Source organism: Phyllobates terribilis, unplaced genomic scaffold, assembly GCF_046119375.1.
Source record: "Phyllobates terribilis strain yellow unplaced genomic scaffold, ASM4611937v1 Scaffold_2__4_contigs__length_985480577, whole genome shotgun sequence".
Lineage (NCBI taxonomy): Eukaryota > Metazoa > Chordata > Amphibia > Anura > Dendrobatidae > Phyllobates > Phyllobates terribilis.
This window is the reverse complement of record NW_027362762.1, coordinates 195,377,792-195,402,781: the sequence shown is the minus strand read 5'-3', so window position 1 is coordinate 195,402,781 and position 24,990 is coordinate 195,377,792. Positions and strand designations below refer to the sequence as shown.

General features: G+C 41.4%; 1 protein-coding gene across 1 annotated transcript; it reads right to left on the bottom strand.

Annotated features, from left to right (window-relative positions):
- Positions 1 to 2,904: 2,904 nt before the first annotated feature.
- Positions 2,905 to 24,335, bottom strand: MCRS1 (microspherule protein 1). The gene is made up of 13 exons (XM_073663766.1): positions 24,078 to 24,335; positions 23,478 to 23,616; positions 21,864 to 22,025; positions 21,640 to 21,749; positions 21,400 to 21,508; positions 15,389 to 15,527; positions 14,985 to 15,060; positions 14,540 to 14,568; positions 14,164 to 14,256; positions 13,690 to 13,772; positions 13,522 to 13,609; positions 5,080 to 5,207; positions 2,905 to 3,259 (listed from the first exon to the last, which is right to left on the bottom strand). Exons 1-13 carry the CDS (start codon positions 24,191 to 24,193, stop codon positions 3,173 to 3,175), a joined length of 1,359 nt encoding a protein of 452 aa, XP_073519867.1. The 5' UTR covers positions 24,194 to 24,335; the 3' UTR covers positions 2,905 to 3,172.
- Positions 24,336 to 24,990: the final 655 nt, after the last annotated feature.

Sequence of the window (24,990 nt, the reverse complement as noted above, 5' to 3'; positions counted from 1 at the left end):
TCCTGCGCCTCGTCCCAAATAGAGAGCACCAGCAGACCTCCCAGTACTGCACCGCGGCCCGCGTCATAGAGAGGCGCCCGGCGCGTATGCGCAGCGAAAACCGTAAGTTCCCGGATCGCTATAGTCACCACGCCGGCCTGGAGCAGGCCATGGAAGTCCTAGGAGAGGTAGCAGGCCCGCAGCAGATTCTGCCTCCGTGGAGGGACCCCATCTTGGACCACTTCTCTCCCCTCCACCCTGGAGGCCCGCTGACCTCAGCGGTGGTGCTTCAGGCGACTGCACCAGCTGAGGCAGGGACCCCCCGCTGCTTGTGACGGTCTGGCATCCCACGACGATCTACTCTTCTGGCACCCCTCAGGTATGCCTTTCTTCACAGGTACGCAATTGTAGGTCCCCCGTCAAGGACAGGAAACCAACTGATGCGGGATGCGCCCTTTTTATCTGTAGGTTTCCTGTCCTTGAAGGGAAAATCCCCTCTCTCCGTGGTGCCGTTCATAGGGGGTATGGGGGAGAGGAGAAAAATCCTTATACTCACCTGTCCGAAGATGTCCCCCACTGTAATCCACCTGACTGCTCACGCCGAGGAGTCGGAGAGAATGACTCGCTGCGGCGATTGGGTCCCGGAGCTATGCTGAGCTCAGTGAGCGGTGGGTGTCCTGTCACTCACTGATCACAGCGGAGTTCCAGGCCCGCTTGCTGCAGCAGTCATTCTCCCCAGCTCATCGGCGTGTGCTGTCACTTCAAGACAAAAAAAGGATTTATTTTATTTTTATAGCTTTTGAAGACATCGGTAGCAGAATAGAATAAAATTATCTACATTGTCCCTATTTTGCACTGATCGCAGCGAAGTCAGGGGACAATGATGAGTGAATGCTTCAGCACCCGGCGCTTGGGAACAGTGCTAACTGTACCGCTGATTCCCAGGCGCTGGTACATGTCACACGGATGTCATCAGTGTGCCTGTGTGCGGGACGTTTTGCGGCCCGTTCAAAGGGTAAAACACGGACATGTCAGCACGTTTTGCCCACGGTCCGTGGAAACACATTCATTTGAATGGGTCTACGTGTGTCAGTGTCGCCAGTATGTGTGGAAACTGTCAGGACACGTACCGGACACACGGACGTGTGAAAGAGCCCTTAAAAAGAGTCTATACTTGAGAGAATATGGCCTTATTGTTTAACTAGAAACAAAGCAAACCATTAACTTAAAATGATTCCATAAGATATGTATCTAAAATTTGGTGCCGCTGCAGAATTACTCGCCTGTAGGAATACACTGTAAAAAAAAACACCTAATCCATAAAATTAAGAGGTTTTTTTTTGTTTTGTTTTTTATTACTGACTACGGCCAAGGAATTTTTCATGATTATATTTTACAGCGATGAGTGATAAATAAATGTTTCTTGTTTTTTTAAGCCTGCAGTAAACACACATTTGTTTACAAAGAACATGTTATTTAATTAGAGAGCAACGCCATTAAGAAAAGCATATAACAAAGACATCCAAAAATATTAACAGAAAATCCGCTATACTATATAACAGTGTTATTAAATCTGTATGAAGAATGCAGGATGGGTCTATCCCTGTCCTCAGTAACAGTCTCTGGTTACCCACTTAGATAGTACAGACAGTAGTTGAGGGTCTAACTGAAAAGCATTTAAAAAAGTTTTAAAGGAAATAGACACCTTTAGGGAACATTTTATTTTTTCTTTTAACGGAAATTAATGTATTTTGAGCTACATTTTTTGCAATTTGGTTTCTTTACAAATAATGCAAAATTTGTCTTCTGTAGCCTCTGTTGCACTGTCTATTGCTGTCTGCAGAATGAGTTATCTAAAAATCAGTCAGTGAGTTCATTCTGATAGAGTTTGTAACTCTAAGGGTTTGATGCAGACATCAATGGATCTCGAACCGAAATGCACGGACTGGTCGCGGCTTCCCCGACCCGAGCGTGACAGCTTCATATATTTCTATAAGGTTGTCACACTCGGATGGAGAGAGCCACAGCCAGTCCGTAAATCAGTGGTCTGTGCTCAGACAGATTTGCACAGACGTCTACATGAGCCCTTAGGGTTCATTTAGATATCAGTGAATTTTCTTGGACACAAAAAACAGTTTAAGTTTCATCAGGTATTGGTCGGAGTTCATAACTTTTTCTCAGATTGAAAATAAAACAAAACAGAGGGAGGTTTCTCAATCTTTTCCTATGAAACAGACTGTGAAAAACAGACAGCATCAGAGTGCTGTTCAATTATTCATGGACCCAAAGAATTGCGCTGGCGAGTTTGATCCAAGACTCAGATCAAAATCAGTCATGTCTTCGTGATGTTGTGCAGGTCAATCAGTCTGCAAAAATACATGGACATGTGAACAACTCCATAGACTAACAGATACGAGTTCTATCCATGAAAACCACAGATAGAACTCGTGCAAGAAAAACTGATGTCTGAATGAGCTCTTTTCTGACTCTCAGCTGCTCTATGATCACATAAAAGTTCAGTTCAACTTTGATGTGGTCGGAGGTTAAAAAAAAAAAAAAAAAAAATCAGTACAGGAGGAGTTTAGCAAAAGGCAGAGAAAAGTCACAAACTCTCATCAGGATGAGCTCAAAGATAAAATGTCCTTTGTCCCTTATTTCAAACTGCAGCCCATCCTAGCCATGTCAGGATGGGTTGCAGTCTGAAGAAACACAGCTTGAGACGTATGACAGAAGAGCTGTATCGTAAACACACACATCTATGTCAGCCATGGAGCAGGACTATGACGTGAGAAGAATTTATCTCCTCGTTGATTGAGCATCATGGGGGTTTTAGCTTCATCCTCCTCTATGCTTATTTGTATACCTGCTCTGCTCCATCGTAGAGAGCTTTATAGGAACTGCGCACAGAAGACTGAGGCTGGAGTAAAAAAAAAAAAAAAAAAAACCTCACTAAGTGAAAAGATTTATTTTTTCTCATGTCACAGCCTTGCTCCATGTATGACAGGTATGTGTGTTTACAACGTTCCTCTTCTGTCAGTCGAGATACACGTCGTGAGCCCAAAATACATGAATAAACATTAATAAAAATTAAATTAGCTGCCCAAAACGTCCATATCATTTAAGTAGAGTGTAAGGCAAACAAAAGCTATCTTCCAAAACAGCTCATGTACTGCAGATTGAAAACCAGCTTTCTTCAAGACTGAATCATCTTGGCAGCTTCAGCTTTAATGAGAGCTATGAGATCCTGATTGATTAGGAACACAAAGCGGAGGCCAGAAATCTATGGAAAACAAGTGGAGAGACAAATCATGAATTAATTGATTTAAAAGAAATGCATCGCCAAAGGTTTTTTTTACGAATTAAAACCAGATACAGCTACATATTCTATTTCTAATAGTGAATTTTTAAATTCTATTTTCTGTAAGCGATTATAAGGGCAGACATCTTGTCTGAGCTTCTGTTAACAGCAGTTGCATGTACCATACAAACCAGTAGTCTGGAGATGTTCACTCACTTCTATAGGACAGTTGTGTGTGTGCTGTGAGACTGATACAGAGGACATTGTGCAGAGAGGGAGAGGAGGCAAGCTGTGAACATTACTATTGGGAACAGTATGACCCTGGGGTGTGTGCTTAAGCCTTACCCTTCATTATTATCCAGCATGTGATAAATGAAAACTACAATATTTCAGTATTTTTTTCTTGCTATTGTCAGATGAAAAATAAAACTATATGTAAAAATTGTTAAACAGAAATACTTGATTTAAAAGGGCCGGTTGTCTCTCCTGAACCTAAATAATTTTAATGCTGTGACATAACAATTAGGGTGCATATTTTCTTAGAGCTCTATATTGTTCGGTTCCCCTGTTATTCCTCCCAGAAATGTATTATCAAGTTGACCTGTGTGTTACGAGAAGGGAGTGTTCCTGCACACTGACACTGTCCCACCAGTGCTGGCTATGAAGAGACACACCCACTGACAACAAGAATGGTAACACCTAGTTGTCAATTTATTAAGAAAAAAAAGAGGAATACAAGTATTTACTATAACAGACATGTTAGGGGAGCCAACACATCCTCTTTCAATAATAGGTCATTTTCTGATGAAACATTACTTTGTACTGGTGCATCTAATGCTTGGTACCTGAGCCTGCACTATACCCAGCAGCTGCCAGCTGTGTTACACAGCCAGCATCTGCCTCCCTCTAACAGCAGCAACAAAAACACTGCTCTTAACCGAATAAACTCTGCTGTCAATCTCGGACACTACTATCTATGGCATGGGGGCACATCTTTGCATGTGCCTAAAGGTTACCCCCGTGATTCCAAGAGTGCTGACATGCCGCCATCGCAGCCAGGTGCATGCTCCCATGTTGGTACTCCTATGAAGCTCAGCCACAGACTAAGTTTCATAGGAGACCATGGCTTTAGCTACATAATGCAATAGGTTTAGGTTCAAGTCCCACTCAAGGGAACTAATGCAATAGGAGTTTTATTTTTGGTTTCAAAATTACAAAAAAAGAAATAAATTTTTTTTTTTTTTAGTATATCTGAATTTCTGGCAAACTCAGGAATGGATTAAAATACTAGAGGCACAACTGTTATTATGGCCAAGTTTCCGACATGGTGCTATATTTAGGACACTCATTTTTGTGGTGATAAACTCACATTAAGGCCTCATTCAGACATCAGTGTTATTCACGTAAAACCGGTACGTGTCATCAGTGTTATGGATCTGAGCGTCATCAGTGCTTTTCATATATGGATAAGTACAGATAAAGTACAAAGCTTCTTCTATCCTTTGCAATGTTAATCACGGATAGCACAAGGATGGCACACTGATGCCATCCGCATGTTGTCTGTGATTTTCACAGACCCATAGACTTGTATTGATACTTTTCATCTGTGCTGCTGGAAAAAAAAGACCAGTCTCCGCGATTTTTGTACAGATATGGTCTTTAAAAAAACACGAACATGTGAATAGCAGCATAGATTTTAATGGGTATGTGTTTTATCAGTGAAAAATGAGGCCTAAGTAATACATCCAATAAACCATGAAGTGTCGGAAATACAATAAATATAAAAGCAAAAGCCCATTTACCTCCACCACAGAGTTGTGACTCAGCTTCCATTTACTCCCGGGTAATACAGGACGCCCATCAATATAAAGAGCTCTTCTTCCTTCATTTGCAATGAAAAATTCACCATTGTTCTTCAGCTTTATAACACCTGCAATACAGAAAATGCAAAAGTGTTTGCCATTTTAAGCAGACTGGAAGGTTGTAAAGTTTTCATTTACAAACTACAAAAAGGTCCAATCATCCACACTCTTCATACCTCACAATCCTTAGGCCACGGCATTATGGGGAGGTTTACTAAGATTGGTGTCTCATAGACCAGCAGGGAAATCACTTGTGTATGATTGTGTGATCTTAATGCCTCAAATTTATTAGGAGCTGCGTACTTCTTAAAATTAGCACACCTTTTGGCTGTGCCAGTAAATGTACTATACACCTGCAGGGATAAATTTGTGCCAATTTCTAGCTTAAAGGGTTAGTGCCATCTTCATATATGTGATTAGTAAGTACTTGTAAAAACAAACAATTTTTCAATTACTTTAGCCCTTCTTGAGATATTAAAGTGTTTTTGCGCTTATTATGGCTTTTATACTGACTATGTGGGGTATGACTATTTTTTTTTCCTTTTTGTTATATATCCCCATACGGTTCCAGATATAGGGGGCCCAATTTAATATTGCATTTGCATCTTTTTAAGTGCTTTGCACATTCATTGTTCGCGCCATATTCACCTTTGCATTTAAAGCTTTTTTTCCAAGTCTATTTTATGTGTGTTCTGTTGGTTATTTCTTTCAAGTCACCACTTAGTGTTTCAGAAGTTTTCGGGCTAATTAATTACTTGTGACTTTTCTAAAAGTTACTCCATTCCCACCCAGTAACTTTATATACGCTGGATAATTTGGTGCAATTTTTTTGTACCAATTTGAGAAACTTTAACTTTTTTTTGCAACTTTTTAGTGTAAAAAAGTAAAGACAATACTAAAGACCATTTTTGACTTTGCACAAGATCAATAAACCCCATGGGCCATTTAAAAGACCCTGCCACAAATGATGACAAAACACCACAAGACAAAAAAGTGACTTAAAAACCCCCGCAAATGATGAATCAGGGCCATGGACTTTTTATGTGATGGCATTTATGGACTTTATGAGGGGGTATTGTTCACAGGATTCTCAGGGGGCGTGTCTTTAGGCTGCAGGGCAGTACCATGTTATCTCCGCCCCTTTGGTGATGGTGATGCTACATGGGTAACTCCTCCCCTCCTACCAAACCCCACCCACTTTCCTGACACTGTTGAAGATGAGCAAGACGTGTGCTTAGTCCTAAATTATAGCTCAAATATGGATTGCCCCATGATTTGAGACTTTAGCATGCCATATAAGAGGTGCAAGGCCTTTGTAAATTCGCACCAATCTTCAACAAGACCAAAAGTACTAGAAGCACCTACAGTCATGGCCAAAAGTTTTGAGAATGACACCAAAATTATATTTTCACATGATCTGCTGGCCTCTGGTTTTTATTAGGGTTTGTCTGATGTTTATATCATATACAGAAATATAATTGCAATCATATTATGAGCACCAATAGGTTATATTGACAGTTAGAATGAGTTAATGCAGCAAGTCAATATTTGCAGTGTTGCCCCTTCTTCTTCAAGACCTCTGTAATTCTCCCTGGCATGCTCTCAATCAACTTTTGGACCAAATCCTGACTGATAGCAGTCCATTCTTGCATAATCAATGCTTGCATTTTGCCAGAATTTGTTGGTTTTTGTTTGTCCACCCGTCTCTTGATGATTGACAACAAGTTCTCAATGGGATTAAGATCTGGGGAGTTTCCAGGCCATGGACCCAAAATCTCTATGTTTTGTTCCATGAGCCATTTAGTTATCACCTTTGCTTTATGGCAAGGTGCTCCATCATGCTGGAAAAGGCATTGTTGGGCGCCAAACTGCTCTTGGACGGTTGGGAGAAGTTGCTCTTGGAGGACATTCTGGTACCATTCTTTATTCATGGCTGTGTTTTTAGGCAAGACTGTGAGTGAGCCAATTCCCTTGGCTGAGAAGCAACCCCACACATGAATGGTTTCAGGATGCTATACAGTTGGCATGAGACAAGACTGGTGGTAGCGCTCACCTCTTCTTCTCCGAATAAGTTGTTTTCCAGATGTCCCAAACAATCGAAAAGGGGATTCATCAGAGAAAATGACTTTGCCCCAGTCCTCAGCAGTCCACTCCCTGTAACTTTTGCAGAATATCAGTCGGTCCCTGATGTTTTTTCTGGAGAGAAGAGGCTTCTTTGCTGCCCTCCTTGAAACCAGCCCTTGCTCAAAGAGTCTCCGCCTCACAGTGCGTGCAGAAGCACTCACACCAGCCTGCTGCCATTCCTGAGCAAGCTCGGCACTGCTGGTAGTCCGATCCCGCAGCTGAAACAGTTTTAAGATACGGTCCTGGCGCTTGCTGGTCTTTCTTGGGCACCCTGGAGCCTTTTTGACAACAATGGAAGCTCTCTCCTTGAAGTTCTTGATGATGCAATAGATTGTTGACTGAGGTGCAATCTTTGTAGCTGCGATACTCTTTCCTGTTAGGCCATTTTTGTGCAGTGCAATGATGGCTGCACGTGTTTCTTTAGAGATAACCATGGTTAACTGAAGAGAAACAATGATACCAAGAACCAGCCTCCTTTTAAAGTGTCCAGTGATGTCATTCTTACTTAATCATGACTGATTGATCGCCAGCCCTGTCCTCATCAACACCCACACCTGTGTTAATGGATCAATCACTAAAACGATGTTAGCTGCTCCTTTTAAGGCAGGACTGCAATGATGTTGAAATGTGTTTTGGGGGTTAAAGTTCATTTTCTGGGCAAATATTGACTTTGCAAGTACAGTAATTGCTGTTAAGCTGATCACTCTTTGTCATTCAGGAGTATATGAAAATTGCCATTACAAAAAATGAAGCAGTAAACTTTGGAAAAATTACTATTTGTCTCATTCTCAATACTTTTGGCCATGACTGTATTACTCAATATTAGTGACCATAATGGATCTCCACCAGAAATCCAGCTTTGACATCCACCAATCCATCTACCTTTACAGTGCTGCAGCCCTACATCTCAAACATCGCATCTTAACAAATGATTTATTAAGAAACCTACAGAATAAAACAAACTGAAAAAGGTCCCGCACACCTTTAGTATTAAATTAATGTACAGGAACCCAAATATGCTGAGGCCAATATACAATCATACAGATATGCGATGCGTCAGCACACCGCGATTTAGGACTACATGAACTCCGCCATTGCTATATACGTTAAAAATGTAAGGCACTTTGTTAGCGTCCAACGTCGTCAAGGTGTACCTAAACATGGAGGATCCCAGTCACTCATGTCCTATCTCTACATGTGCCAAACTAGGCAATTTTTCCTCTATATTTTTAACTCTTGAGATTTTGTTCTCTGGTACTAGTGTGTTCGAGAATGTGAAGAAAAAAATTTCTATAAACTTCAGTTGCTTTTTTTTTTGTTTTTTTTAATTAATTTTCAAAGTTTTGATGTGAATTTCTGTGTTGCATGTCTTTACGTTTCTCCTCATAACTCAGGCCAGAACCAAGATAGAGAAACTGGAAAAACACCATTACACTCAGAACCATACAGGCTTTCACCCAATTTGTCACAAGAGTATCTTTGTTAATATTTTACCATGCAGACTCACGCAAAATTTTGAAAAGCATTTCCAAAAAAACTATAAGCTATAAAAATTTCAAAAAAATTCACGTGTCTCCTAGGCTCCTAGCCACATCTATAACAAAATTCACGTTGGGATCTCAAAGGGATCATACTTCAAAAAATAACTATATGAAGAGTTTCAATTTGAAAATCTCGAAATCAGAGCTGCTCCGCCTGTGGTCTGAAAGTGCAGGGTCTGTGTTTTCCAAATAAAATAGAAAAATTAAAGTTTCATGACTTGTCCTGATCTTAAACTAGTCAAATCATTAGATAAATCTATAGTGGATACAGTGAAAGGTTTTTACAATAGTGATGAAGTGAGCCAAATTATACCAGGCAAGAAAGACTGTGTCTATGAAAGTGAACGGTAAGAAAACCCATGTGCATAAGAGGCTGGTTCTTGCCAATTTGAAAGAATCCTATGATTTTTTTTTTAATTCAACTTCTGCAAAACAGGATTTCCAAAATGTGCTGGCCTGCGACCCAAGACTTGTGTCCTGACTGGTGGTAGTGGCGCACACTCAGTATGCGTACGTACCGCACGCCAAGACACTAAGCTTATGATTGAAGGAGGTAAGCTGAAAGATATTCAGATTGGCGAGTCCAACCTTGGTGATTACAAAGTATGTGACTCACATAATGTGTCCAGAAGAGAGTTCAAACCGTTACCTAAATATCTGCAAAACATGTCCTCCAGTAATGGCTCTCCACGAAAAAATACTAAATCATCTCAAAGAGGCTATGGTAGATAGTATAACTTATAGATAGTGGATATTTGGTGACAGATGGACATTTGACACGGTTTCTAAAAGCGCAGAGGAATTTGTAGAACATTTTTGTGACCAGCTGATAGTCCTTAAAGGGTTAGTCCATAACCCAAAAGTAAATTTCAATTAATAAATCTTTAAAAACAAATAACTTTTGTAACTCAAGTCATGGTAAAATTCCCTCCCATTCACTTAGTACTGCAACTTAGGTTCCCATTTATATTACCTACTTCCAGGGCTGTGGAGTTAGTAAGCCAAGCCTCCGACTCGGTCTCCTCAACTTCTATGACACCGACTCCCTCATACATGGCTCATGTTTAAGTGATAAATTTACTGTAGCACAGATTCATCTCAGCTAAAAGTCTAGACCCTTAGATCAGGAATAGGACATTTCATAACTTTCCCAAATTCTTATAAAAAAAATATTCTCCACAAACTGCATGGAACTACTGTACCCAAATTATTATATATTTTAGGAGTCGGAATCGGTCCATTTTATACAAACTCCGACTCAACGACTCCGTAGCCCTGCCTATTTCCTATGACGATTCGTTTGAGAATCCCGGTGCATGATGGGATACTCAAAAGAATCATCATTTGCTGGTTGATACTGCGGTCACTCCCCTTTCCTCCCTGAAACGAAGCGGTATCGATGGGGAGGGGGCTGGGACATCCTAACACTCCACTTGCTTTGTTTGCCACCCTGAAACGAAGCATCCATGACGCTCGGTTCGGGTGCTGGTCCTTGTTCTGTCTCTGCGGTGTGTTCTTTGTGCAGTCTCCCTGTGCAATGAGTGCAGCGTCCGGTCTACTATCTGCTTAGATGAATAGTAATAAGCCGGCAGCGGAGCGCTGTCACTATGCCTGACAAATCAGTAACATCACTATTTAAAGATGTATTAATTGAAATTTACTTTTGAGTTTCGGACTAACCCTTTAAAAAAAAAAAAAAACACTCATTTATAGCTCGCCAACAGTCGGATTACTACAATCACCTCAAAGAAAACAGAGTGAGGCAGTAATAAGCTTAGACTCGTCAGAGAACTATTCCTTTGTTGTTCAGAATGAAGCAATCAGAAATAAAATGCAAAAGTTTAGTTCTGATATCTGAGTGCTTACTTCATGATTCAATAGCTGTTAGTTGTTCCAAAAAAGTTAATTTCAGTGATAAAAACTGACATCCTACCAAGTTTGATCAAGGTCTTCTACTTCTCGGATGGCTCTTCTGCACAGTTTAACAACAGGAGAAACTTTATATATGTCTGCCATCACAAGAAAGATTTTGGGGTGGAAGCTGAATGGCACTTTGGGTTTACATTACACCCAGTAGAAGGGACAAATGGATGATAAAAGGTCAGTGTAAAGACTTACAATTAACTGTTTAAGACTAGTTCATATTTTATACAGCATGATGATTTAACTACTGTATTATTCTTTTTAAAAACTTGAAAAAGAACATTTTTAGTGACATAATAATAAAAAAAATGTTACATGTACAGTACAGATCAAAAGTTTGGACACGCCTTCTCATTTAAAGATTTTTCTGTATTGTCATGACTTTGAAAATTGTACATTCACACTGAAGGCATCAAAACTATGAATTAACACATGTAGAATTATATACTTAACAAAAAAGTGTGAAACAACTGAAAATATGTCTTATATTCTAGGTTCTTCAAAGTAGCCACCTTTTGCTTTGATGACTGCTTTGCGCACTCTTGGCATTCTCTTGATGAGCTTCAAGAGGTAGTCACTGGAAATGGTCTTCCGACAATCTTGAAGGAGTTCCCAGAGATGCTTAGCACTTGTTGGCCCTTTTGCCTTCACTCTGCGGTCCAGCTCACCCCAAACCATCTTGATTGGGTTCAGGTCTGGTGACTGTGGAGGCCAGGTCATCTGGCGTAGCACCCCATCACTATCCTTCTAGGTCAAATAGCCCTTACACAGCCTGGAGGTGTGTTTGGGGTCATTGTCCTGTTGAAAAATAAATGATGGTCCAACTAAACGCAAACCGGATGGAATAGCATGCCGCTGCAAGATGCTGTGGTAGCCATGCTGGTTCAGTATGCCTTCAATTTTGAATAAATCCCCAACAGTGTCACCAGCAAAGCACCCCTACACCATCACACCTCCTCCTCCATGCTTCACAGTGGGAACCAGGCATGTAGAGTCCATCCGTTCACCTTTTCTGCATCGCACAAAGACACGGTGGTTGGAGAAAAAAAATCTCAAATTTGGACTCATCAGACCAAAGCACAGATTTCCACTGGTCTAATGTCCATTCCTTGTGTTCTTTAGCCCAAACAAGTCTCTTCTGCTTGTTGCCTGTCCTTAGTGTGGTTTCCTAGCAGCTATTTTACCATGAAGGCCTGCTGCACAAAGTCTCCTCTTAACAGTTGTTGTAGAGATGTGTCTGCTGCTAGAACTCTGTGTGGCATTGACCTGGTCTCTAATCTGAGCTGCTGTTAACCTGCGATTTCTGAGGCTGGTGACTCGGATAAACTTATCCTCAGAAGCAGAGGTGACTCTTGGTCTTCCTTTCCTGGGGCGGTCCTCATGTGAGCCAGTTTCTTTGTAGCGCTTGATGGTTTTTGCAACTGCACTTGGGGATACTTTCAAAGTCTGCCCAATTTTTCGGACTGACCGACCTTCATTTCTTAAAGTAATGATGGCCACTCGCTTTTCTGTACTTAGAATTTGTATTATGGCAAGAAAAAAGCAGCTAACAGTCTATTCAGTAGGACTATCAGCTGTGTATCCACCTGACTTCTGCACAACACAACTGATGGTCCCAACCACATTTATAAGGCAAGAAATCCCACTTATTAAACCTGACAGGGCACACCTGTGAAGTGAAAACCATTTCTGGTGACTACCTCTTGAAGCTCATCAAGAGAATGCCAAGAGTGTGCAAAGCAGTCATCAAAGCAAAAGGTGGCTACATTGAAGAACCTAGAATATAAGACATATTTTCAGTTGTTTCACACTTTTTTGTTAAGTATATAATTCCACATGTGTTAATTCATAGTTTTGATGCCTTCAGTGTGAATGTACAATTTTCAGTCATGAAAATACAGAAAAATCTTTAAATAAGATGTGTCCAAACTTTTGGACTGTACTGTATATTTGAAAAGATGTTAAAAATATTGATTCTTTTAATTGAGTATTAAACATATGATTATAATGAAACGATATTTAGAAAATCACACTTCAAAATATGATCCTACGGAGATCCCAACTTGAATCCCTGAACAAATGTATTCAAGAACACAAGTAACACACATGCATTTTTTGAAAAATTTATAGAGTTTTCCTGAAATCGCCCCCATCAAAATTTACAATTTGACTCTTCAAGAACAAAATATCAAACATACTCTTGTGACATATCAAATTAAAACCTGTACAAAATTTTACCTCTCCCATCTCTTTATCTTAATTCTTGCTTGAGATATGATAAAAAAATGTAGAGTCATACAAGCTGAAAAGTCAGGCTTTCAAAACTTTAGAAATCAATAAAAAATTAGCTAATGAAGATAAAAAAAAAATCAAAGCTTATTATGTTTAATTCACTAAAGTAGCACTTCAAAAAACACCAGATAAAATAAATATCCTAAGATGTCAGGTAAAAAAATATTCAGATTTGGATCACTTGTTAATGGGGAGTGAAAGGAAACCAGGCGTAGCTCGAAATTTACCCCTTCACCACCTTGCGATTTTCCGTTTTCGTTTTTTGCTCCCCTTCTTCCCAGAGCCATGTGTAGCCCGCTATTGAAGCTCATGAATATTCACTACAACCCACTCCCATGGGTTGTAGTGAATATTCATGGTCTTTAACAGCGGGCACACAGACCGCCGAGCGCAGCAGGAGCAGCGCTGCAGACACAGTGTGCGTGCTATTGAAGAGAGTGAATGGTCACTGCTCCCCACACAGCAGCAGCAGACCTAGTAATCTTATCACACCCAAAGGTACCTTGTTTGCGGGAAATCTTCCATGCTGGGCCCTCTAGTGACAGGTCCACATCAATCTGGTTGTCCTTAGTGGCTCTACCTAGCGTTATCTGGTAAGAAGATAAAACAAACAGATATATTCAGAAAATAGACCACAATAAAAGCCACATTTTTTAAATAAGTATATTACCTCTCGAGACCTCATGAGATATCGCACCATGCGCCCACGTAAAACTGCCAACGTCTGTGTGTCGAAATCTGGAGAGCTCATTCCTAGCACAACAAAACTCATAATGGTCACATAGTAATGTAATAGTATCCAATAGATACTTGTCCCTGTAACTATTGTATACTGGCACTGATATATGGGTCTCATACACTGTCAAGTCACTACCTCAGCACTTAAAGGGAACCTGTCATGTTTGCAAATATGCAGGTCAACCGCTCTATACATTTATCCAGCTGCTATACTGAAAGCTCAGCTGCCAGGATGAATTTAACTATTTCTGCGTTCGGCTTTAAGTAAGCACATCTTATACTATAGGTAGTCACTGAGTGCAGAAAAGTCACAGCATTATCTGCTGCATAGCTTCAGTTATCATTGCACTATAGGGAAAAAAAATATCAGGGATGTATCTTATGAAAAATACATTAATGAGTTAACCTGTTATGCTATCCACCAGAACTTGCCAGCGATGCAGTTCTTGCTCTAGCTGACGAATTTCACGCTTCTGGCGACGGTCCGCAACAGTAAGTTCTGTAAAAAGAAAATTCTATATGTACATAAATACATATATGGCCTGTCCGAGAGACTGAAAACTGCAGAACAATTTAATAAAAATACTAACTAGCAAATTATAGTACATGTACAGTAATGAAGTGTAAAATAGCAGTAAACTGCATCTTCGCAGTTCTTGTTTGCCGCTGCAGCCAGTCACACCAGATTTGCAGAGACTCATTTCATTCACTTTGACAGGAGGTGATTAACTTTGCATTCTGGAGAAAAAAAATAAAAAACAGAAAAAAAAAAAAAAACTTACCATGTTCCAAAACTTCATCTCGGGAATCTCTACAAAAATAATCACAATGTCAAAATGAAAGAAAAATGACGGCAGCATAAGAGAAATGAAATCATCAATCAATACACACAATATTACTCCACTATTAAAGTGAACACATCTCACCAACTTTTTAGATTTGGCCAATCAGCATCAAGAAATACACTATGGACCTAGCGAGGTCACAGAGCAATATCATCTTATTGTTGAAATTGTCACCAAGACTTGGACCAATAAGTGGAGCAGCTAATTTCTACATGTATGTATCATATATACACATACGGTGAGTAAATGTAGGTGATAATATGAAGACAGTGAGAAAAACCCTTTGAACATGATGGAAGGACTACAATTTAACAAAGTAAGTTTAATATCCAATGTTCCACTTTCTGCAGTTTTTTAGTACTTAAAAAAAACAAACTCTTACCTAAGCTTAGTATCATCAAGCATGTCTTCTGCATCAGAAAAGTTTAGAATTTGATCCCCTTTGGGTAAAGGCTGAACTAAAATATGGACAAAGGTAAAAAAAGAAGAGATTACTCCTGGTATGAGTATTTAAAAGGGATTGGGGTTCAGTTAAAAGGTTTCACTTTCATTTAATGCTCATCCCCAGGCGGAGTTGGTGTATGTATGTATATCCATCTATCTATCCACAGCCAATGCAGACATTGGAAGGAGAGCTGGAGACTAACCAGCTGACCTGAGGACAATGAGTATAGTGCACTTTCTTTTTTTTACACCAAACTCCACCCTGGAACGAAGATTGACTAATAGGTGACAACCCCTTTAATTTGTATCTTCAATACAAGAGGCCGGACATGAGCTACATACCTGTTTGATCCTCCAGTAGATAATACTGCTTCATAAGCTGCCAGTGCACCTGCAGAGACTTAGCTGTGCGTGACATGTAGAATACCTCCGGATGCTTGTTTAGTAGATCCTGAAAGGTCTCCAGCGTGGGCTGAGAGCTCTGTAAGTAGTAGCACCAGCAATTTAATAGAATGTGGATAGCAGTCGGTGTTTCAGGATATATCGAAAATGATAATCAACAAACTCTATCCTGATTATGGGTTCAGGTGAACTTTGTATGAATGCAGCTAGAACACTTACTGTCAGGGCTGGGAAAATGAAGGCGAGACGGTCATCAGACTAGAATCACCCTGGTAGCTGCAGACTATACCCATGTGGGATAGATATGTTAGAATCAGTTTTATCACTTTATTTTAGGGAGGAACGTTGACCGGAAAAAAAACGCAATTCTGCCAATCTGGATCTCAGAGGATGATCACAGAGGATCCTCTCAGAGGATGTTCATTCAGTTGTTTAATGTTGTTGAAAAAAAGCAGATCACAGACATGGCACAAAACTAAAGTAATTTCAAATGACAACTTTAGGGCTTTAAGAAACACTAAAAGAAATCAAGATTAAAAATGTGGTACTCAGTAAGGGTAATTTTTTTCAGACCAAGCAGAGGGAAAAAATTATGGAATCACCCTGTAAATTTTCATTTCCAAAACTAACACCTGCATCAAATTAGATCTGCTTGTTAGTCTGCATCTAAAAAGGAGTGATCACACCTTGGAGAGCTGTTGCACCAAGTGGACTGACATGAATCATGGCTCCAACACGAGAGATGTCAAATGAAACAAAGGAGAGGATTATCAAACTCTTAAAGGAAGGTAAATCATCAAGCAATGTTGCAAAAGATGTTGGTTGTTCACAGTCAGCTGTGTCTAAAATCTGGACCAAATACAAACAACATGGGAAGGTTGTTAAAGGCAAACATACTGGTAGACCAAGGAAGACATCAAACCAAGGAAGACATCAAAGCGTCAAGACCGGAAATTTAAAGCAATATGTCTCCAAAACAGGAAATGCACAACAAAACAAATGAGGTATGAATGGGAGGAAACTGGAGTCAATGTCTGTGACCGAACTGTAAGAAACCGCCTAAAGGAAATGGGATTTACATACAGAAAAGCTAAACATAAGCCAACAGAAAAAAAAACAAGGTTACAATGGGCTAAGGAAAAGCAATCGTGGACTGTGGATGACTGAATGAAAGTCATATTCAGTGATGAATCGCGAATCTGCATTGGGCAAGGTGATGATGCTGGAACTGTTGTTTGGTGCCATTCCAATGAGATTTATAAAGATGACTGCATGAAGAGAACATGCAAATTTCCACAGTCATTGATGATATGGGGCTGCATGTCAGGTAAAGGCACTGGGGAGATGGCCGTCATTACATCTTCAATAAATGCCCAAGTTTACATTGATATTTTGGACAGTTTTCTTATCCCATCAATTGAAAGGATGTTTGGGGATGATGACATCATTTTTCAAAATGATAATGCATCCTGCCATAGAGCAAAAACTGTGAAAACATTCCTTGAAAGAAGACACATAAGGTCAATGTCATGGCCTGCAAATAGTCCGGATCTCAATCCAATTGAAAATCTTTGGTGGAATTTGAAGAAAATGATCCATGACAAGGCTCCAACCTGCAAAGCTGATCTGGCAACAGCAATCAGAGAAAGTTGGAGCCAGATTGATGAAGAGTACTGTTTGTAACTCATTAAGTCCATGCCTCAGAGACTGCAAGCTGTTACTAAAGCCAGAGGTGGTGCAACAAAATACTAGTGATGTATTGGAGTGTTTTTTTGTGTGTTTGATTCCATAATTTTTTCCTCAGAATTGAGTGATTTCATAATTTTTTCCCTCTGCTTGGTCTGAAAAAAATTACCCTTACTGAGAACCACATTTTTAATCTTGATTTCTTTCAGTGTTTCTTAAAGCCCTGAAGTTGCCATTTGAAAATTAATTTAGTTTTGTGCCATGCCTGTGATCTGCTTTTTTTCAACAACATTAAACATCTGAATGAACATCCTCTGAGCCCGGAAATTCCATAATTTTTGCCAGGGGTTGTACTATATATTGCAATGCTACAGTATTGCAGAAAATAGTGTAAATCTGATACTCCTGTGAAGCTCAGCCACAGGCTGAGAGTCATAAAATATCATAAGATCTATGGGTGCCTTGCAGTCGCCAATGGGTGGGGGAGGACACCGCCGTCATAGACTGACAGTTTCATCCAAATGGTCATCAGCAGCAGCAATCAGATGGGCACAGTTGTTAGACACAGCTGAAGGATATGTAGCAAATGTACCCAGCTACTAGTTCCCCCAACTGCCCGGGTCCCCAGCTTGTCTTACTGACCTTGAGGCTAAGTGCCCACGATGCAGAAATGCTGCATATTTTTTGCGCTTCTCCCTGGCAGGAAAAACACATGCGGATTTTACATGCGTTTTTCCCGCCAGGTAGAAGCGTTTGTCAAACGTTTTTGCATGCATTTCTGCATGCAGGTTATCAAGCAATTTTAGCATCACTTGGAAAAGTGCTTGACAACTTGGTCACACTACAGTGCTGGCCAAAAGTATTGGCACTCCTGCAATTCTGTCAGATAATACTCAGTTTCTTCCTGAAAATGATTGCAATCACAAATTCTTTGGTATTATTATCTTCATTTAATTTGTCTTCAATGAAAAAAACACAAAAAGAATTGTCCTAAAGCCAAATTGGATAGAATTCCACACCAAACCTAAAAAAGGGGGTGGACAAAAGTATTGGCACCCTTTGAAAAATCATGTGATGCTTCTCTAATTCGTGTAATTAACAGCACCTGTAACTTACCTGTGGCACCTAACAGGTGCTGGCAATAACTAAATCACACTTGCAGCCAGTTAACATGGATTAAAGTTGACTCAACCTCTGTCCTGTGTCCTTGTGTGTACCACATTGAGCGTGGAGAAAAGAAAGAAGACCAAAGAACTGTCTGAGGACTTGACAAACCAAATTGTGAGGAAGCATGAGCAATCTCAAGGCTACAAGGCCATCTCCAATTGACCTGAATGTTCCTGTGTCTTCCGTGCGCAGTGTCATCAAGAAGTTTAAAGCCCATGGCACTGTGGCTAACCTCCCTAGATGTGGACGGAACAGAAAAATTGACGAGAGATTTCAACGCAAGATTGTCCGATGGTGGATAAAGAACCTCGACTAACATCCAAACAAGTTCAAGCTGCCCTGCAGTCCGAGGGTACAACAGTGTCAAAAAAAGAGGCATTCAAAGAAAAGAACACGGTCCATATAGTCAAACATGGCGGAGGTTCCCTGATGTTTTGGGGTTGCTTTGCTGCCTCTGGCACTGGACTGCTTGACCGTGTGCATGGCATTATGAAGTCTGAAGACTACCAACAAATTTTGCAGCATAATGTAGGGCCCAGTGTGAGAAAGCTGGGTCTCGCTCAGAGGTCATGGGTCTTCCAGCAGGACAATGACCCAAAACACACTTCCAAAAGCACTATAAAATGGTTTTAGAGAAAGCACTGGAGACTTCTAAGGTGGCCAGCAATGAGTCCAGACCTAAATCCCATAGAACACATGTGGCAGTTTGGAGAAGGCACCCTTCAAATATTAGGGACCTGGAGCAGTTTGCCAAAGAAGAATGGTCTACAATTCCAGCAGAGCATTGTAAGAAACTCATTGATGGTTACCGGAAGCGGTTGTTCGCAGTTATTTTGGCTAAAGGTTGTGCAACCAAGTATTAGGCTGAGGGTGCCAATACTTTTGTCCGGCCCTTTTTTGGAGTTTTGTGCAAAATGATCAATGATTTGATTTTTGCTTCATTCTCTTATGTGTTTTTTCCTTGCAAACAAATTAAATGAAGAGAATAATACCAAAGAATTTGTGATTGCAATCATTTTCAGGAAGAAACGGAGTATTATCTGACAGAATTGCAGGGGTGCCAATACTTTTGGCCAGCACTGTATATAAATCCATGCAAACGGCATGGATTTATATAGTGTGACCAAGTAATAGTTAAAAAAAGAAAGAATAAGAATGGTAAAAAAAAATAAAGATTATACTTCCCTTCCGATGGCCCCCGGTCTCCTTCTCCGATGCGTCTGGTCTCCCGGTTGTGTAAAAGGACTTGCCATGACGTCATTTAGTCATGTGACAGGTCACGCGACCGCAGACGAATACACGAAGGTCTTTTCACACCACCGCGAGCCGCCCAACACACCGGACGCATCGCTGAAGAGGCCGGGGGTAAGTATAATCTTTATTTTTTATTTTAAATTCTTTTTTTTTTTTTTACAGGTACCATGGTACCCGGGTCTGGGGGAGAGTCTCCTCTTCTCCAGACCCAGATACCATCCGCACATTGAATCGCTTAATATCCGCATGTGCAGATGTAGTCATGCGGATATCAAGCGTTTCAATGCAAGTCAATGGCGGCGATTACGCTGCGTGTCCGCAAAATTAATGGACATGCTGCGTATTTTTCCGCAATGATAATCCGCAGCAGAAATTTCCGAAGCATGTGCACAGCACATGCGGATTATTATTGGGGACCATGGGGCACGTATCACCAAGCGTTTTTTAAGCGTTTTCGCTGCGGAAATTCCACGGCAAAAACGCTTGAAAAACGCATAGTGGGCACGCAGCCTGACAGTGAAAGGTTGGTCACCAACACAGTCAGGGATTGCTCCTTGCCCAAAAGTAAAAGAAACTGGTGAGGACCCGGATAGAAATACGCAGGATCAGTAGGAGCGTCTATGTATATGTACAATTTTTTAGCTCTATAATTTGAAAGACATGAGTGCATATTTTTTTGTGGAAGAACTTTGCAGTTTTTAAATAACACCACGATGGAGGTACGTAACCGGAGCCATAATGATTTTATTTTTAACAGAGCTGTATGAGGCTTGGTTGTTTGTTTTTTTAAGAAAGAAATATAGTTATTTTGTAACCAGAGCTTATTGATTACTTCATTCCATCTTCTGAGAGGCAGCACGAACATAAGAGGTAATATGTAATGGTCACCTTGCATGGGATGAATAACGTTAATTGTGTTATCGGATCACTGCGAATAACAATTGTGTGATTGTTTGTATTTTTTTCCCCATAATATAACATTGTATAAAGGCAAAAAGTGTTTTAGCTTTTTTTCACCATTTTTCTTTAACCCCACCATGGAACTTGATCATGTGATTGTTTGGTCACTTAAATAAACTGCAATCTTTCCAAATTTAAGTGTCCTGCGTCTGTCCATACTATACTGATATGCAGTGTAATAGGCAGGGCCACATTGGATTAGATTCACAGGAGTCTTTGTTAGGCCGATTGCAGTCATGACAGCCCATCTGCAATCAGCAATTGTATTGTGAGAGTAGTAAAGGGCTTACAGAGGGGGGGCCCTTTCCTTATGTAATATCACTAAGGCACAGAGGTCACTATGGACTGTGGAATTTAAAAAGAGAATCTATCAGCAGGTTTTTGCTATGTAATCTGACAGCACCATGATGTAAGGACAGAGACCCTGATTCCAGCAATGTATCACTTAATTTACTGGGTGCTGCAGTTGTGATAGCGTAACAGTTTAGTTTTCTCTGCTGCAGATCTATCAGAGCTCAGTTGTTGAGCCCTGTGTATAACCCTGCACACAGCACAGCTTTCTGAGTACATAGTATAGTGACAGAGAGCTGCTAATCAGTGCTGGGGGTGCGGTTGGACTAGGAGGCACGAGGCCAGTTGTCCTCTAGTGATAATCTTCAACTGATAAAACACTGACTGTATTGAAACAGCAACACACAGCCTAGTAAGTGACACATTGCTGTAATCAACATCACTTCCCCTACAAAATAGTGCTCTCAGATTCTCTTTAAAACTGCCAAGATTGGAGCCTTTACAGAAGAGAGTCAGCTGTATGCCAACACTGGCACCAACTGCTGATCGCACAATAAATTTATAAAGAAGTTGTCAGACACGCTCTCACTCACCGAGCTGATTGTACATAGCAACTGTTCTTCTGCTTTATTGAACAGCACTTTACTTTGGATGGCAGCGATAGCTTCTGGATGTAGCTGTCGGATTGCCTGGCATGCTAGTCTACAAGAAAAATGTAAAAAAGAAAAGCACTCGTGACTCATTTTGCCCATCCTGACTACATTTAATGCTAAATTACACTTTAAATAAAATCATTTTTCTGATAGCAGACCTAAAAATGAAACAATACTTACTTAGAGATGACGGGGTCATACAGAAGAGCATACCACCGCTCCTGGATTTCATTAAGAGTGAAGCGGCAGCTGAACTTCACACCGAGATGCACGGCCTGAAGATCATTTGTCTGAAGATCAAGGTGACAAACTCGTGTTACAATGTGGTAGGAATAACATAAAGCAGTTTCTCAGGTCACAACATGACTAAATTAAATCCTGAAAGAACAGAAGTGGAATCCTACCTGCAGTACTGTGTTGATAAGCAGCAAGTCATCAGCCGGCTTCCATCTGCCCAGGTCCTTGGTCACCTGCAGCGGCTGCTTACTCTTCTTTATCCTCTTGGTGATGCTGGGGCTCGGTGCAGGGGATGGAGGAGCCGGAGTTGGCACGGTCTTGCAAACTTGCTTCAATAAAAGACATAATGAGACATATTTATCTACATAAATGTGCCAGAATTCTTAGATAATGTGCACCATATTTATGGAATTAGGGCATGCTTCATCAAAAAAAAGGACCTAACATGCAACATTATGCTCCAAAAAAGTGACAAAATTGTGGAGCACATTTTTAGCACAAATTAAGCTGAATAATAGGTGGTGTAAACAGACTAGACAGTGCTAAAATACGACAGATGTATCAAACACCATGATAAATCTGGCACACTAATCTGTCTAGTCCAAGTTTCATAAATATGCCCCAATGACTTGTTCCAGTCACATATGTGAAAGGCTATTATGCATTTAAAGGGAACCTGTCAAGTACAGAATCGCCATATACTTGTGGTTAATCGGCAAGTAATTACTGCTAAAATAATTCTGCCTGCCTTAGTCAAGGTTCACATGACTGCATTTCACAGTCCAGATACAAATCATAATGCACGTACTGATCTAGGGTCCCCCAACCGGAACTCACAGCCGAATACATACTGCGTTACTGGAAGCATGGCTACTTCAACATAGTGTGAGGTGGCTGTAAACACTCCACAGCACCTTGATCGACAGTGTGTGCAGCGCAAGCTGTCAATCAAAATTCCAGGGAGTGATTAGAGGCACTGCACACAGTATAGTGAGAGGTGACTGTAACCGTTCCCTGCACCTCCCTTATCACTGAACATGATCGGCTACAGGAGGGATAGAAGTTCACTTTCTCCCAGTATCTGTACTTACAGTAAGGCAGACAGACCAGTTTAGCATTACCCTATAGCTGCAAGTACATAATGCTTACAGACATGACAGATTTCCTTTAATGGGGTTGTCCAATGCTTTAATATTGATGACTTAATGTTAGGATAGAGCATCAATATCTGTGGTAGGGATACAACACGCGGCTCCTCTGCCCGATCATACTGGTGCCGGACAAATCTGATGAGCTGCGAAGACGCACAGCGCCATCATCTGTATAATGACCGCAGCAGGGTCCTATTCCAATGAATGCGGGTGGATGTGCTTCACCCTGCTGCGACCCCTGCAATCAATCACATCCGGCTGCTGCTGGGAACAGCTGATTGGCGGGGGAAGATTACAATTGCACCCCACCAATCTGGTATTCATGACCTATCCTAAGGGTAGACTATCATAATACTGTACAACCAGACAGAAATGAAGAACTGAGGACAGACTATGGTCCGTACCTTACTATGGATGCACTTTATGTGATTTTTTTTTTTAACTTGACCTCTGACATGCTGTCGGCACATTCCTACTGCAGTGGCAGGATGCAGAAATGAACCACTAGAGGTTACACGACCTGCTAAACATGAGCTCCACACAACCTATCTACACACATCCTAATAGGACATTGGGACAAACTCTCCATGGAGACAGATATCACCAAGCACGGCCATGGATGGCACTCACCTTCTTCTTCTCGCTGGAGGAAGGTTCACTGCCCGATAGTCTTCCCGATTCTCCTCCACTGGGGCCTCGTGCACGACTGGAGGATTTGGCAAGACTGCTCTCCACCAATTCATCATCGAATTTCTTACGTTTAATAAACCTGACAATACAGGAAGCAGAACATTATAATCAGACGTCATATACAGATTGGACGCAATCTTAGGTTTTGTCTGTTTAGTGGCCAGTGTGAACATGTGCCTACACGCTGCATGCACACCAACTGATATCCCAGTGCATCTCTTTAGGTAAATTGCGCACAGTGGCCGTCATATAGTGGGGAGGGGTTACTGGCGCCAACAAGGGGGTGAGGGGGTCACTCTGGCGCCAACAAGCGGGTGAGGGGTCTCTTTGGTCACCTGAGCAGCTGGGAGGCGCTGAATGCCACAGCACAACCTCTCTGACCGGCTACTGATCAGTAATCACTTTACAGCTCCTGTGGAACTACAATCCCATCCAGCCCAGTGCCGTATTCTGAGGCTTATAGAGGCACTGCAGCCGCTCCGTTCACACTATGGTGGGTGTGTATGCGGTCAGCAGGCACCGGGCGGCGCTGTACGTCACCTGGACGAGCTCCTCCTCTTAGGAATGAGGCCGGACCCCTGGGTGAGGCTCCTCTTGTGTCCGGCGGAGGAATCCTCGTCCTCAGAGCGACTGGCGGACGCGAGCAGGGAGTCCATCCGCTCCGCTATTCTCCGTAGCACATCCGGTCACCGTTCTACCGATTAATCCACCATTGTCCTGTCCCGTAGAAACGTCCTTCCCTGGCCGCTGACGTCACTTCTGTGAGCCGGAAGTGAGACCATCAGACGGGGCAGTGACTCGTCTGCTGGAGCCGCCATGTTACTGGTGGGGAGGCTTCTGTGTAATGTGATGCATACTGTGCTAATGTCTGTAGGTTCTCAGAGCCGGAGGGTTATGGCGTCCATCAGGCGGACACCGGGCTCTGGTCAGTAACACAGCTCTGAACGGAGAGCACAGTGACCGGACAGCCCTGTCTTCAGGAGGCAGCCATGGCTTATAATGGCTGTTTGCAGCTACGGTGGTGTAATAACACTGGTTACACCTCATCACAGACCTGGTATACACTGCGGGGAGATATAGGAGCAGGCTCCTCCAATTAAAGGGGTATGCTAGTAAGAACAAGTTATTCACAGTAGGTAATACGGATCAGATCTGTTGGGGTCCGACCACAAAGACCACCATGTGAATGGAGCAGATGTAGCATAATCATTAGACGAGTATTCCCATCTCTGAGATCCTATCCCAATATGTAGTAGGTGTAATAATAATATTAGCAAATACCTCCAATTAGAAATGTAGTATAGTTCTTCTGATTCACTGTGTCACCTCATGTGCAGGGCATTGCAATAGCTTAGGTATCCATGGTTATGACGAGTGGGTGTAACCATGGATATCTAAGCTACTGCAGTGGCCTGCACATGAGGTGACACAGTGAATCAGAAGAACTATACTA

Coding starts and splice junctions, on each gene's coding strand:
- MCRS1 (XM_073663766.1), bottom strand. CDS start 24,193: ATGGACTCCCTGCTCGCGTCCGCCAGTCGCTCTGAGGACGAGGATTCC. Junction 23,617..24,077: donor AAGAGGAGGAGCTCGTCCAG/GTGACGTACAGC, acceptor CTGTATTGTCAG/GTTTATTAAACGTAAGAAAT. Junction 14,257..14,539: donor AGATGAAGTTTTGGAACATG/GTAAGTTTTTTT, acceptor TTCTTTTTACAG/AACTTACTGTTGCGGACCGT.